This window comes from Rattus norvegicus, chromosome 4 (assembly GCF_036323735.1).
Source record: "Rattus norvegicus strain BN/NHsdMcwi chromosome 4, GRCr8, whole genome shotgun sequence".
Lineage (NCBI taxonomy): Eukaryota > Metazoa > Chordata > Mammalia > Rodentia > Muridae > Rattus > Rattus norvegicus.
In genome coordinates, this window is record NC_086022.1 from 88,863,115 (window position 1) to 88,878,372 (window position 15,258).

The following is a 15,258-nucleotide window of genomic DNA, read 5'->3' on the forward strand; positions in this document are numbered from 1 at the left end:
ATTAAAGTATAACCCAATGTCCTCAGCTCGTAACAGCATAGCATAGTCAACCCTCACCTATCTTTTGGATATATGAACAAACTCAAACAAAAATTTGTATGGCTAAGAATGTAACTTATGGTAAAGCACTTACTTAGTATGTGTGGAAACTCTGGTTTTATTCCTAGCCTCTTACATACAAATACATATTGGTATAGAGGAATAGACACCCTGAAATTCAGTTGGACTAGAAGATTTTAAAATAAATTGTTATTTTTATGACACTAAGTACTGGAATAATTCATTATAATCATCAATAAGTGAGTTAACCTGCAACTAAATATGTAATTCAACCTTCTATTGTCTCAAGGGAAAGGGGGAATTTCTGGAAACCAGGGTTGTGAATGCATCTCCTTAATTATGAAGGTTCCTTCCCACAAAAAGAAAGAAAGATCCACCCATCTCTAAAATTTTAACCCAGAATTGGTTCTGTATAAAGGAAATACAGAGACAAAGAGTGAGCAGAGATTGAAGGAAAGGCCATCCGGAGACTGTCTCACCCGGAGATCGGTCTCACATACAAACACCAAACCCAGATATTATTGCTGATGCCAAGAAGTGCTTGCTAACAGGAAACTGATATAGCTGTATCCTGAGAGGCTCTGCCAGAGCATGACAAATACAGATGCAGATCCTGGAAGCCAACCATTGGACTGATCACAGGGACTCCAATGGAGGAGTTAGGGGAAGGACTGAAGGAGCTGAAGGCACCTTATTTGGATCAATGGGTGGGAAGCCCCTTGGTCCTGTGAAGGCTTGGGCAATGAGACTGGAGTGGGTGGGTGGGGGAACACCCTCATAGAAGCAGGGTAAAGGGGAATGGAATAGGGGGGGGTTGCAGAGGAAAAGTTGGGAAAGGGGATAACATTTGAAATGTAAATAAAATAATCAATTTTTAAAAAGAATCAAGTGCAAGAAAGCAGATTAAAAGAGAGAAAGAAAGAATCCACTGAGGTTTTTTTGGTTTTTTTTTACCGATAGTGTCTTCCTAAGGTCAAAATCTTCAGCTTGTCTTAATTGACGCAAGGTGTCTTCCACCAGATGACTTCGTCTGACTTTCAGTATAAAGAACGGGCATCCCATCTTTTCTGGAGATGCAGCGACTTTGACTTCATCCTTTGAGAAAAAGAATTTGTTTACTTGGTTCTTATCAGAGATAAAAGTATGAATGGTGAAGCAGGCCTACAATCCCTGGGGTAGAGACTAGAGGATCAAAAATTCAAGATCTGGGGCTGGTGAGATGGCTCAGCAAGCAAAGGAACTTGCTACCTAGCCTTGGAACCTACGTGCTGGAGGGAGACAGCTGACTCAAGCAAGTTGTCCTCTGAACTCCATATGTAGATGGCAGCACATACATGTACAGAACATAAATGTAAAAATATTTTTAAGAAAAAATTCAAGGCCATCTTGGGGATATATACAAGGCTCAAACTCAAGGCAGGTCTGGGCTACATGGTTCCCCACCTTTTTACAAGAAAATAATCCTAAAAATTTTTAAGTACTTCTTTCTTGTTCATTCTTTTGGTTTTGCTCTTGCAAAAGGTGCAGTCACCACACCTCCCCTCACCCTTTATCCCCTACCCAGTCAACTTTCTGAGTGATGGAATTATAGGCACAAAGCATCAGGCTTGATTTATACTGAATAGTTCTAATAAAAATATCTTTTGTATCTTGCTGCCACCAGTCTATATACTTATAATTTAAGAAACGTGTTATTAAGTTATAAGATAACATGATTACAGGATCCAACAAGTTGTAGCACCTAGTGTTCATGTGCAAAAATGAGTAACCAGCCATGAACAATTAAGTAGTTAAAAATGTCTATGACCCCTTACTATAGTAATCATAATGTTGGCATCAAACCTGCTAAGAGAACAAATTACCATCAACCTTCTGAAGTCCAGTGTTGCATGTAAACCTCAGAAATGACTCTAAGAGCCATGGGGCAGATGAGGAAAACTGATACCAATAGGAAGAAGATAAAGGGAAGACATTCTCTGAGAGGATTCTCCATGAAAACAATAACCATCCACTTTGGAAGTCTCTGAAATGGTTTCTCAGGGAACCACGCTGTTCTGGAGCATTATCCTGGCCATAAAGTAGGAGTGTCTTGAGCTTTCTCAAATCGTCACTATTCCTTCGCTACTTTAGGTCTTGTTTCTGCTCAACTTCTTTGGGTTAGAAATTCAGCACTGAACTTGACTACCTTTGATTTAAGCTTGAGCCTTCAGATCTGTCACACGAACAATAAAGCCATGTTTAAAAATCACGAGTCAAGACAATTCCCTTGGGGTCTGCTTTGCAACAGTGACAGTTTGATTAATGGAAAACAGGTTTCTAGGGCAAGTGTGTTCGTTCATACCTAAGGGTCTTGGTAAAGGGTACCACTGTTTTTACTTTATATATGTATTAGATTTTTCAACACAAAAAAAATTGTTACCCATATTGGTTTGGATATTGTTTGTCTGATTCTCCAAAGATCTGTGTGAAACTTTGTGTCTAATATGGTAATAATTAACTTCTAAATTGGACCTCCTAGAAGATAATTATATCATGGGGCACTACCCTTGGAGGAGATTACTATGAGCCTCACAGAGTGGGTTATTTCCTGTGGGAACAGGTTGTTAAAAAGTGAGGCCAATGCAACTGGTCCCTTTGGCACATGACAAAGTCCTTTTGTGGTTCTCCTCGTGTTTTAATACTGGTGGTTGGAGACAGGGTAGTAAAGAAATAAGAACAGGCCCATCAGGATTCATACATCATGTTAGTGAACATTTGAGTTAAATAAATCTCTTTATAAAGTATATAGCATCAGTTATTTTGGCATAGTAACAGAAAACATACATACCGACAGCTTTACAGATGAGTCATGTTTCATTAATATAATTTTGGATGGCAAATCAAGGATAAATGGAAAATCATTGAAAACCATAGAATAGTATTTTATAAAGAACTAAAAGAAGAAAAAAAAAGAAGCAAACATCAGTTTTAACAATGAAAAAAATAACATTCATTCCTTTCCTAACTTCATCACAATATTTACTGCTAGGATCTTTTGAATCTATCTTTTTAAATCTAATTACAGTGAAGCACCCCCACTTCTGTCTGTTTATCTTTCCTTCTTTCTTTCTGAGACAAAATATCATATATCCTAGGTTTACCTCAAACTTACTATGTCCCAGAGAATGACCTTGCACCTCTTTTTTATTTTATTTTATTTTTCTTGGATATTTGATTTATTTACATTTCAAATGTTATCCTCCTTTCCCCCTACCCCTGCTTCTAAGAGGATGCTCCCAAACCAACCCACCCACTTCAACCTCAATGCCCTGGCATTCCCCTATATTGGGGAAATGAGCCTTCACAGGACAAAGGGCTTTTCCTCCTATTGATGCTGGACAAAGTCATCCTCTGCTACATATGTGGCTGGAGTCATGGGTCCCTCCATGTGTACTCATTGGTTGGTGGTTTAGTTCCTGGGATCTCTGGTGGGGTCTGTTTGGTTGATATTGTTGTTCTTCCTATGGGGTTGCAAACTCCTTCAGCTCCTTCAACCTTTTCTCTAATTCCTCCATTGGGGTCCCCTTTTAAGTCCAATGGTTAGCTGCAACCATCCTCATCCATATCAGTAGGGCTCTGGCAGACACCCATATCTGGCTTCTGTCAGCAAGCACTTCTTGGCATCAGCAATAGTGACTGGGTTTGGTGGCTGCATATGGGATGGGGCCTTGAACCTCTTTTTAAAATTATTTTTAAAGTTTTAAATTATTTTATTTGTTTTAAGTGTATTGGTTTTTATTGTTGCATGTGTGTCTGAGTACAACATACATGCAGTGTCCGCAATATCCAATGATACCAGAAGATGATATCTGATAGCCTTGAACTAGAGTTTCAGACAGTTGTGGAGTACCATGTGGGTTCTAGGAATGGAACCTGGTTCTCTGGAAGGGTATCCAGTTTTTTTTAACCATAGAACCATCTCTCCATCCCTGACCAGGCACTTCTGATCCTCTATCGTCCACCAAAGTATAAAGATTACTGCCATACCTGGTTTGAGTAGTACTAGGGATCAAGAACTCAGGCCTCCATTTGTTCTAAGCAAGTACTCTACCAAATGAGCCACATATCTTAGAGATAATTTTATAAGTAAATAAACTTGTATTATGAGCAAAATGTTTAAGTTTTCAATGACATTTTATGATGTAGGGATGACACAGTGGCTAACATGTCTTGCTTTAAGTCATGAACTTACAAGCCAATATGTTATACTGTATGAACATACCATTTGCTGTTTGGCCATTATTCCTTCTTCTGTATTGAAGTTAAAGATGTCATTCATGATGAAAGCATTTTCTGGAAGTTGACAGTTAGCCTTAAAGAGAACATGACCTGGAATTTCACTTTCTATTAATAAATTATATAACATGTAAAACTTAGATTCATATGCATATATACATTTGTCAGTGATTGAATATGTTCTAGGCTGGTTGAATTGGATGGGATAAACTTCACTAAGTGTATTTCACTGAAAAATCGATTTCTGTCACTCATTTTCCCTCTGCCAGGTGGTGATGGGGTACACCTTTAATCCAAGCACTCAGTAGGCAGAGACAGGTGGATCTCTGAGAGACCAGCCTGGACTGCAGAGTGAGTTCCAGGACAGCCAAGGCTACACAGAGAAATTCTGTCTCAAAACAAAACAAAGGAACAAACAAACAGAACTCAAACAAAGAAAGGAAGAAAAACAACAAAAAAGAATTTTCCATCATCTTGGTACTATTTAAAAATATTCTGGCTTCTCCATGGTGTCTTTTTTAGTGCCAGTCTCTCTGTGCATTTGCAGGAGAGTGGGTTTTGTCCCCTTTACTTAAATTCACAAATGCTATGTCCATGTCAATTTGTATGTGTATTGTCTTGCTTTCCAGTTTCACATGGAAACTGGAAAATTCCTTCTATAAAGCCACAATTACTCTTGTACCTAAACCACACAAAGACCCAACAAAGTAAGAGAACTTCAGACCAATTTCCCTTAAGAATATCGACGCAAAAATACTCAATAAAATTCTGGCAAACTGAATCCAAGAGCACATCAAAACAATCATCCACCATGATCAAGTAGGCTTCATCCCAGGCATGCAGGGATGGTTTAATATACGGAAAACCATCAACGTGATCCATTATATAAACAAACTGAAAGAACAAAACCACATGATCATTTCATTAGATGCTGAGAAAGCATTTGACAAAATTCAACACCCCTTCATGATAAAAGTCCTGGAAAAAATAGGAATTCAAGGCCCACACCTAAACATAGTAAAAGCCATATACAGCAAACCAGTTGCTAACATTAAACTAAATGGAGAGAAACTTGAAGCAATCCCACTAAAATCAGGGACTAGACAAGGCTGCCCACTCTCTCCCTACTTATTCAATATAGTTCTTGAAGTTCTAGCCAGAGCAATCAGACAACAAAAGGAGGTCAAGGGGATACAGATCGGAAAAGAAAAAGTCAAAACATCACTATTTGCAGATGATATGATAGTATAGTTAAGTGTCCCACGCGCGACTTCCCGCCGGCAGGAAACACGCGGGTACACAGAAATCCTTACTGTGACCAACTTTATTAATCTTAGAAGAGGAAGCGCCCGCCGTGCCAACATGGCGCGCTTATAAACACCCTAGTGCAGCGCATCCACACCTGATTGGTTGTTTACCCATGATCTCATTAGGCACGCCCCAGAGTGGGCAAAGACCTGGCACGAAGGCACTCTTGCACATGCGCACAGTTAACTTCCTGAAAGGGGGCTGGCTGGCACGGCGAAGGCTGGCGCCATCTTGTAATGGCGGAGGCTATCCTGGCCTTCCATGTGGGGCGCAGTGGAAGCCATCGCCATCTAGTGGTGGCGAATGTTATTGCGGCCCTCTACAGTTAAGTGATTCCAAAGTGATAGTATAGTTAAGTAGTTCCACCAGAGAACTACTAAACCTGATAAACACCTTCAGCAAAGTGGCTGGGTATAAAATTAACTCAAATAAATCAGTAGCCTTCCTCTACACAAAAGAGAAACAAGCCAAGAAAGAAATTAGGGAAACGACACCTATCATAATACACCCAAATAATATAAAATACCTCGGTGTGACTTTAACAAAGCAAGTGAAAGATCTGTATGATAAGAACTTCTAGCCTCTGAAGAAAGAAATTGAAGGTGATCTCAGAAGATGAAAAGATCTCCCATGCTCATGGATTGGCCGGATTATTATAGTAAAAATGGCCATTTTACCAAAAGTGATCTACAGATTCAATGCAACCCTCATCAATGTTCACCCAATTCTTCAAAGAGTTAGACAGAACAATTTGCAAATTCATCTGGAATAAAAAAAAACCCAGGATAGCTAAAACTATCCTCAACAATAAAAGGACTTCTGGGGGAATCACTATCCCTGAACTCAAGCAGTATTACAGAGTGATAAAAACTGCATGGTATTGGTTCAGAGACAGACAGATAGACCAGTGGAATAGAATTGAAGACCCAGAAATGAACCCATACACCTATGGGCACTTGATTTTTGACAAAGGAGCCAACATTGTCCAATGGAAAAAAAATAGCATTTTCAGCAAATGATGCTGGTTCAACTGAAGGTCAGCATGTAGAAAAATGCAGATCAATCCATGCTTATCACCCTGTACAAAGCTTAAGTCCAAGTGGATCAAGGACCTCCACATCAAACCAGATAAACTCAAACTAATAGAAGAAAAAGTGGGGAAGCATCTGGAACACATGGGCACTAGAGAAAATTTCCTGAACAAAACACCAATGGCTTATGCTCTAAGATCAAGAATCGACAAATGGGATCTCATAAAACTGCAAAGCTTCTGTAAGGCAAAGGACACTGTTGTTAGGACAAAACGGCAACCAACAGATTGGGAAAAGATCTTTACCAATCCTACAACTGATATAGGGCTTATGTCCAAAATATACAAAGAACTCAAGAAGTTAGACCGTGGGGAGACAAATAACCCTATTAAAAAATGGGGTTCAGAGCTAAACAAAGAATTCACAGCTGAGGAATGCCAAATGGCTGAGAAACACCTAAAGAAATGTTCAACATCTTTAGTCATAAGGCAAATGCAAATCAAAACAACCCTGAGATTTCACCTCACACCAGTGAGAATGGCTATGATCAAAAACTCAGGTGACAGCAGATGCTGGTGAGGATGTGGAGAAAGAGGAACACTCCTCCATTGTTGGTGGGATTGCAGACTGGTACAACCATTCTGGAAATCAGTCTGGAGGTTCCTCAGAAAATTGGACATTGAACTACCTGAGGACCCGGCTATACCTCTCTTGGGCATATACCCAAAAGATGCCCCAACATATAACAAAGACACGTGCTCCACTATTTTCATAGCAGCCTTATTTATAATAGCCAGAAGCTGGAAAGAACCCAGATGCCCTTCAACAGAGGAATGGATACAGAAAATGTGGTACATCTACACAATGGAATACTACTCAGCTATCAAAAACAATGACTTGATGAAATTCATAGGCAAATGGATGGAACTGGAAAATATCATCCTAAGTGAGATAACCCAATCACAGAAAAACACACATGGTATGTACACATTGATGAGTGGATATTAGCCCAAATTCTTGAATTACCATAGATACACAGAACACATGAAACTCAAGAAGGATGACCAAAATTCGAATGCTTCACTCCTTCTTTAAAAGGGGAACAAGAATACCCTTGGGAGTAAATAGGGAGGCAAAGTTTAGAACAGAGGCAGAAGGAACACCCATTCAGAGCCTGCCCCACATGTGGCCCATACATATACAGCCACCCAATTAGATAAGATGGATGAAGCAAAGAAGTGCATGCCGACAGGAACCGGATGTAGATCTCTCCTGAGAGACCCAGCCAGAATACAGCAAATACATAGGCGAATGCCAGCAGCAAACCACTGAACTGAGAATAGGTCCCCTGTTGAAGGAATCAGAGAAAGGACTGGAAGAGCTTGAAGGGGCTTGAGACCCCATATGAACAACAATGCCAACCAATCAGAGCTTCCAGGACTAAGCCATTACCCAAAGACTATACTTGGACCTACCCTGGGCTCCAACCTCATAGGTAGCAATGAATAGCCTAGTAAGAGCACCCGTGGAAGGGGAAGCCCTTGGTCCTGCCAAGACTGAACCCCCAGTTAGCCTGATTGTTGGGGGTAGGGTGGTAATGGTGGGTGGATGGGGAGGGGAATTCCTGTAAAGAAGGGGAAGGGGAGGGGTTAGGGTGATGTTGGCCGGGATACTGGGAAGGGGAATAACAATTGAAATGTAAAGAAGAAATACTCAAGTTAATAAAGATGGGGAAAAAAAGAAGTATAGGCCAACAGGAGCCGGATGTAGATCTCTCCTGAGAGACACAGCCAGAATACAGCAAATACAGAGGTGAATGCCAGCAGCAAACCACTGAACTTACAACGGGACCCCTGTTGAAAGAATCTTAGAAAGGAGTGAAAGAGCTTGAAGGGGCTTGAGACCCCATATAAACAACAATGCCAACCAACCAGAGCTTCCAGGGACTAAGCCACTACCTAAAGACTATATACATGGACTGACCCTGGGCTCCAACCTCATAGGTAGCAATGAATAGCCTAGTAAGAGCACCCGTAGAAGGGGAAGCCCTGGGTCTTGCCAAGACTGAACCCCCAGTGAACGTGATTGTTGTTGGGAGGGCGGCAATGGGGGGAGGATGGGAAGGGGAACACCCATATAGAAGGGAGAGGGAGGGGTTAGGGGATGTTGGCCCGGAAACCGGGAAGGGGAATAACAATTGAAATGTAAATAAGAAATACTCAAGTTAATAAAGATGGAAAAAAAAAGAGATAGTCAAGGAGACATGGAAGGGGCTTCAGAGAAGAAAGAGAAGGGGAGATTATATAATTATATTTTAATTTAAAGTGTTTTTTAAAAAATTTAACTGTCTGAGAACTAAGGAATTACTATTTAATAAATTGGTGTATACATTCCTTAAGAAGAAACTTTACCTCATGCACTTCTTTCATCACTTCTAAGAGAACTTTAAGATTAGACGTATCCTCCATCTTTGGAACTTCATTATGAAGATGAGAGTTGGTTTTCTCTAGTATCTGGACCAGTGAAGCAATGCTAATTAGACTCAATAGGTTATATTCATACAAATATGCATTTACACATAATGTAACAAAAATAATTATAAAGAGTTATGAATTTGAGAGATAGTCAGGGAGACCTGGAGGGGGTTTCATAGAAGAAAGATTAGGGGGAATTATATTTTAATTTAAAGTATTTTTTAAAACTTCAACTGTCTGAGAACTACGGAATTGCTATTTAATAAATTGGTGTATACCTTCCTTAAGAGGAATCTTTACCTTTTGCACTTCTTTCATCATTTCTAAAGAAACTTTAAGGTTAGACGTATCCTTCATCATTGGAACTTCATTATGCAGTTGAGAGACGATGGTTTTCTTTAGCATCTGGACCAGTGAGTTCAGAGAAGAAACTTCCAAAGATGCCCACCAGTTTCCTGAGGGTGTGAAAATCAAATGTGACAAATATATTTCTCTTCTCAGCCCTTAAATCCCTCAGTTTCTTCTGGGATGTTTAAGACAGAAATAGACAATGTTTCCCATATCTACCATCATAACCATAAAATAACTCTTTTATGGATATTATCACAAACCGTACACTATTCAACAGATTTAGGGCAAAGCTTTATTTTACCTGAAAAAAATTATTAAAATTAAAGAAACTCATTCTGAATTTAAAGAAAGTTGTTAATGATTATGATTAACCAATTACCCATCATTATTTTTGCTTCTGTTGTTTTTATTTGATTCGATGTTTCTAGATAGGGTATTTTTATGTAGTCCTTAACATGTAGCCTATGTTGGCCCTAAACTTCTAACAAGCTTCCTGCCTCATCATCTGGGTGCTGACGTTAAGATCATGTCTTAATGTCATTACTTTCAAGCTAGCAAATTTGCCCAACAGCTACAAAAATCTAAAAATATACGGATGTATACTACGCACTGACACTTACTGACACTTCTTCCTATAATTTAAGTAATGACTATTTTCAGATTACGCAAACAGCTGTCACAAATGGATATACACTTATTTTAAATAGCTAACACCTCCCCTTTAATATTACTGAGATTACATAGGATTTTGGTACTTTTAAAGAGGAGATGGTAGGAACGGGATTTTTTTTTTAATGAGTGGGCTAGGACTTTTGAAATGTGACTCCTACATCAAAAAAAAAAAAAAGCACTTTCTTTTTGAGACAATGTTTTATGTAGTCAGGCTTCTTTTGAATGTAGCCAAGACTGGCATTACTCCTGGTCCACTTCCTCTACATCCCAAGGTCTGGAATTACAGATGTTCTCTCCCACATCCAGAAAACATCTCTTTCTCAAAAAATGCAAATATGGGGCTGGAGTGATGGCTCTACAGTTAGAAGCACTTGCTGCTCTTGCAGAGAACCAGGTTCAGTTCCCAGTACCTACATGACAGTTCACAATTATCTGTAATTCCAGTTCTAGAACATACAATACTCTCTTCTGCACTCCTGCAGCTCTGACAAAAACTTAATGCACATAAATTCACTTAAAGTACACACGCACATATAAAATTTTTATATTTAATTTTAAAACCTGCTGCTCATTCCATCAATAATAATGCGCACACAATTTAATGATTTAATCCTCTGATTGTACTTCCTTGCATTTTCTTGCATGTATAAATTTATATCCATCAAAGAAATACATGTTACTACTACTAGAGCAGCAGAAAAATGGAGCAACTGTCCATAGCACATTCCATGCTCTGGACCAGCCAGTTTGTTCCTCCAGGCCTGTGCATTGGAAATGCTAAAGTGGTGAGAACTTTAAGAGATGGTTTAACCTTAAGCAACACTTGGTAGTTCACAGAGAGGGTTGTTATAAGAGACTGTGTGTGTGTGTGTGTGTGTGTGTGTGTGTGTGTGTGTGTGTGTGTGTGTTACATGCACATCTGTGTGCTCATTTGTGGGTATAGGCACCAAGAACAGAGCAGGATGTCCAGTGTCTTGATTTATCATTCTATGCCTTGTTCCCTCGAGAGATGGTCTTTCACTGAATCTAGACCTAGTGTGGTAAGCAGCAAGCCTCAGCTCTTCTCCTGTCTCTGTTCCTTGCAGCTCTGGGTTTAAAGGAACACATACCATGCTAGCTCTCCATGCTGAGCTTGGAGCAAACACATTTACCCATTTAGCCATCTTCACAACTGCCGTAAAAGGAGGCTTTCGTGGTTATACATAAAAATTAGAGTCTGTAACTCCTTCACAGATGGTACAGGGAAAGTTCATAGGTCACTTATATATAGTATAAGTGTATTTTTAAGTATCAGACCTTCAACATTCACTTAAAATTATGAAAACTTCCATAACTTGAATAAAATAACACTAATAATAAGTTTAACATTGCTTTTTATCACTCTTGGTCAAGTGTTTGAGGTTTCCAAATAGTAAGCAAAAATTATAAAGTATGATTTATCTTGACTGGCACTGTAGGGTTAACAAAGTCTAATATCAAAGTCCTATCCAAGTCTATGAACAACACTTGCTTTCTGTGGTGATAAATGTGGTGGATATAATAGTTTTGGGTTAATTTTTATAAAACTTCACATACATTTACTAAAAATAAGTATTACGAAATCTCTCCAATGTTTGCTATGATTTCTACTTCAAAAGTGAGTCTACAGAATATATTTGTAAAATGATTTAACACTTACTCAGGAATGTTAATGACTTTGACCTCATTTTATGAATAGCGCTTGCAAATTCAAATGCCAGTGTCTTCCAGTTCTTGGGATCCTGCATAATGGAACATTCCGGGAGCAAAAGAAAAACTAATAGAGCTTCTTGATGTGGAGAGCTGTATGGAAGACCTCTAAGCAGAGTCTCCTCAAGACAAGTGGTTATCTGTGGTCAAAGGGGGACAAAGAGCAAGGCCAAGTTACAGAAGACACCGTATTGTGAACGACTACAAGTTGTGGCTGCAGATTTCACTCCACCGTCTTCCAATTAGAAAGTTCACTTATCCTTCTGGAGCCTACTAATGAACCCTGGTCAGCCTTTTCCTTCACATACCCTTGAGGTCGTCCTTGAATGAGCCCTCGGCCCATTTTATATTATGGGACATGAAGGAAATAAAGTGAAACCACATGTAGATCGACATACACAGTGAATAGTTAGTTTGAAACTAATGCAAAGTTCTCCAGAAACAATTCTGTAAGCTAGTTGTAGTGGCACACATGCAGTGTCCATTACTCGGAAGGCTGTACCCAAGACTCACCTCAAAACAGACATCGAGCTTTTTGACCGTTCACCAGAGAGGGTGTCCTGCTTCCCAAGCCCTGTTCTTTCCATATGCATTGCTAGAAAGAAGCTTCATGTCTCAGTATTGTTTTCTTCATATTGAAAACAAAAGACTATATCTGTTGTGCATTTAATGGTTTAATAAGAATGTATCACTTATCACCATGTCTGGACTAAAGTACTTTGTAATGATGACTAGCCATTCATGCACAGGTTCAGCCCCATGCACAGGTCCTCATTACCCACCTCCCACCAAAACTAAACTGCTGTTATATTTATTCCTATAAAGAACTGTGATTGTGCTGTATCTCTGTTAAGTGAAATAAATAATGGCTGTTACCAAGGAGGAAATCCATTTCTCTGCTGTTAACATCTTGAAGACATCCCTTGCCAGTTTTAAGTCCACGTTAATGAAATTATTCTCTCCAGCATCTCTATGAACACAATAAGCATTAAAAACACACAACAGATGGGGAAAGAGCATTTTAAAACTCCATATGATATGATTTGAGTTTTGTGTTAGCACATACAAAATATTAACTTTGTTTAAAGCTCACCTCTTTTCAAAATAATAGACTAGAGCAACACAGAAGTGTATAGACATATTCTTGTTAAAAAGTAATAAACCACAACTTGTTATCTCTGAATCAGTAACATCGAGCATGGGCTGCAATTTTAGCAAGATTTTATCTTTTAAATTAAATTTAGCTTAATTTAATTTAATGGTACTAGGATTGAGCCCATGTGCTACCACAAAATTACAAGCTGAACCCTAGCAAGAGTCTATAAAATAAATCTAAGAACTATCAATCCCAACAGTCGGTCTATTCCACAGATTGGAATTGTTTATTCTCCACATATGGTACCATTTCTGTTTAATTATTTATTTGTATACTTATTTATTTATCATTGACTAATTTTTTTAAGTAAAGTTGTAGTATGCCCAGGCTGATCATGAAATCGTGATCTTCCTGACCCAGCTTCCAAGTGCTAGGATTATAGGAGGGCAAGCCTGTGTCTAGCCACCATTTCTACCTAAGCTTTACATTTCCATTGTAACATTAGAGGTGCAGTGATGACATCATAGAGGTTTCACTTTTCCCAGAGATCTGTTCAGCACAGAGGTCTGAGAGTTCATTTTAGAAGTTTTTTGAAAGATACGTGAACTCATTAATGGAAAACGTTAATGCACAGTTTGAACAATAAAAGTCTTTTGTCCTTGATATTTCCCCCAGGCCTAGATCCTTGCATATTTACCCAGTTCTTCTCAACTCTGACCCCATTTTACATTAAAATACTGCCCAGACACTGTCTAGTCAGCTGGATGATTCAGTCATATTTCATGATTAGCATCCAGCAAGTCTAACAGTTTAAAAAAAATAACCAACACATATATTGGGCTTGCTGAGTTAAGTATCAATCTTGATATTAGAATTTATACAAGTTATAACTGTAAATATTTCTCCAAAATTCTTTCCCCTTTGCAGCTATCACCTGGAAGTTTAAAACTTCCAAAAGGTGGTCATGGATATTTTTCTTCTTTAAAAAAAAACAGTATTGTAGAAGAGGAAGAGATCACTTCTGCCTTACTCCTGGCCCAGTGGAACCTTTAGATGGGCCCAAGAACTCAGTAAGTATAGAGAATTCTTCTACATGCAATAAACATAGGAAACATTATCAAGAAAAGGGGATAAAAGTTTTATTAAAATTATATGTACATAGGAACAAGATAAATCCAAAGAAATGACAAAAACATGATGTTTTACACTTTTTGGACAAAGAACAGTATGTTTGTGAAAGAATGATAAGATAAATGGGTATGGGTGGGTAGACTGAGATAATAACTCTTAAGGATATGAGTAGGAGAGATTCGTGTGTGTGTGTGTGTGTGTGTGTGTGTGTGTGTGTGCGTGAGAGAGAGAGAGAGAGAGAGAGAGAGAGAGAGAGAGAGAAACAGAGAAACAGAGAAACAGAGAAACAGAGAAACAGAGAGAGAAACAGAGAGAGAAACAGAGAAACAGAAACAGAGAAACAGAAACAGAGAAACAGAGAAACAGAGAATCAGACAAGGGGAATCACATGAATGAGAGACAGAATGCCCAAATACTGAGCATAAAAAGAATCACTTAAACCATTAGGTAATGTCAGCATTTAGGATATTAGGGCAGGAGAGTCAGATGTGCAGGGTCCTCCTCATCTGCCCAGTAAGATCAAGGTCAGCTGGGCTACATGAAAGTCTGTCTCAAAAGTCTAAAAGGAATGAATTAACTCGCTCTCAGAATCAGACCTACCTTTAAGCCAAATAAGAAAGAAATTAGATTTTTCTCTATAGTAATACATGAAAGACAGTTGAACAAGATCTCATTTCTTCCTTGATCTGACTCAATAGGGACTGCACAGTAAGTTCCTGGTTTTGAAGTAGTAAAGTATGTTTAGGCACAGTGGCTATTTATCTGTAGACATAAGAACCTGACTAAAATGCCACGCCATCCAATAAAACAACAGGGGAAGAAATATGGGGGAGCTAGTTTATAGATGAAAGATTCCTTTATCAACCAGAGAATTCTCTGTCGGAGTTGTGTGCTGACAAAATTCACACTCATCCTAGTTCTATACGTTTCCTTTTACATAGTCCCAGTATTTTAAATAAAGGTAATTTCCACTGACGCTTTACCTTTTCTTCAAAAAACTTGCAGTCAAACAAGCAGGAGATGAAAATATCAAGCTGATTTCTCTGCAAACACAGTAACAAGGGCAAAGTCACATCTAAGCAGAGTCCGGCCTTTTGACATTGTGAGGTGACATTGTCATATGCCAGTTCTT

At 38.8% G+C, this 15,258-nt stretch overlaps 1 protein-coding gene across 4 annotated transcripts in view; it reads right to left on the reverse strand.

The window, feature by feature from the left end:
* The window catches only part of Herc6 (HECT and RLD domain containing E3 ubiquitin protein ligase family member 6), a 42,432-nt gene that overhangs the window by 8,503 nt on the left and 18,671 nt on the right, over positions 1-15,258 (reverse strand). For 3 of the 4 annotated variants that reach the window (XR_005503613.2, XM_039108687.2, NM_001012474.1), the window contains 8 exons: positions 15,110-15,169; positions 12,776-12,869; positions 11,850-12,039; positions 9,449-9,603; positions 9,086-9,187; positions 4,322-4,411; positions 2,888-2,992; positions 1,015-1,155 (listed from right to left, as the gene is read on the reverse strand). Coding sequence is in view for 3 of the 4 variants with exons in the window: in XM_039108687.2 (XP_038964615.1) it covers positions 1,015-1,155; positions 2,888-2,992; positions 4,322-4,411; positions 9,086-9,187; positions 9,449-9,603; positions 11,850-12,039; positions 12,776-12,869; positions 15,110-15,169 (937 nt within the window). In the remaining variant the exon portion in view is untranslated. Of the gene's footprint in view, positions 1-1,014; positions 1,156-2,887; positions 2,993-4,321; positions 4,412-9,085; positions 9,188-9,448; positions 9,604-11,849; positions 12,040-12,412; positions 15,170-15,258 lie in introns of those variants that run through there. The other variant, XM_039108689.2, reaches the window with a different exon arrangement.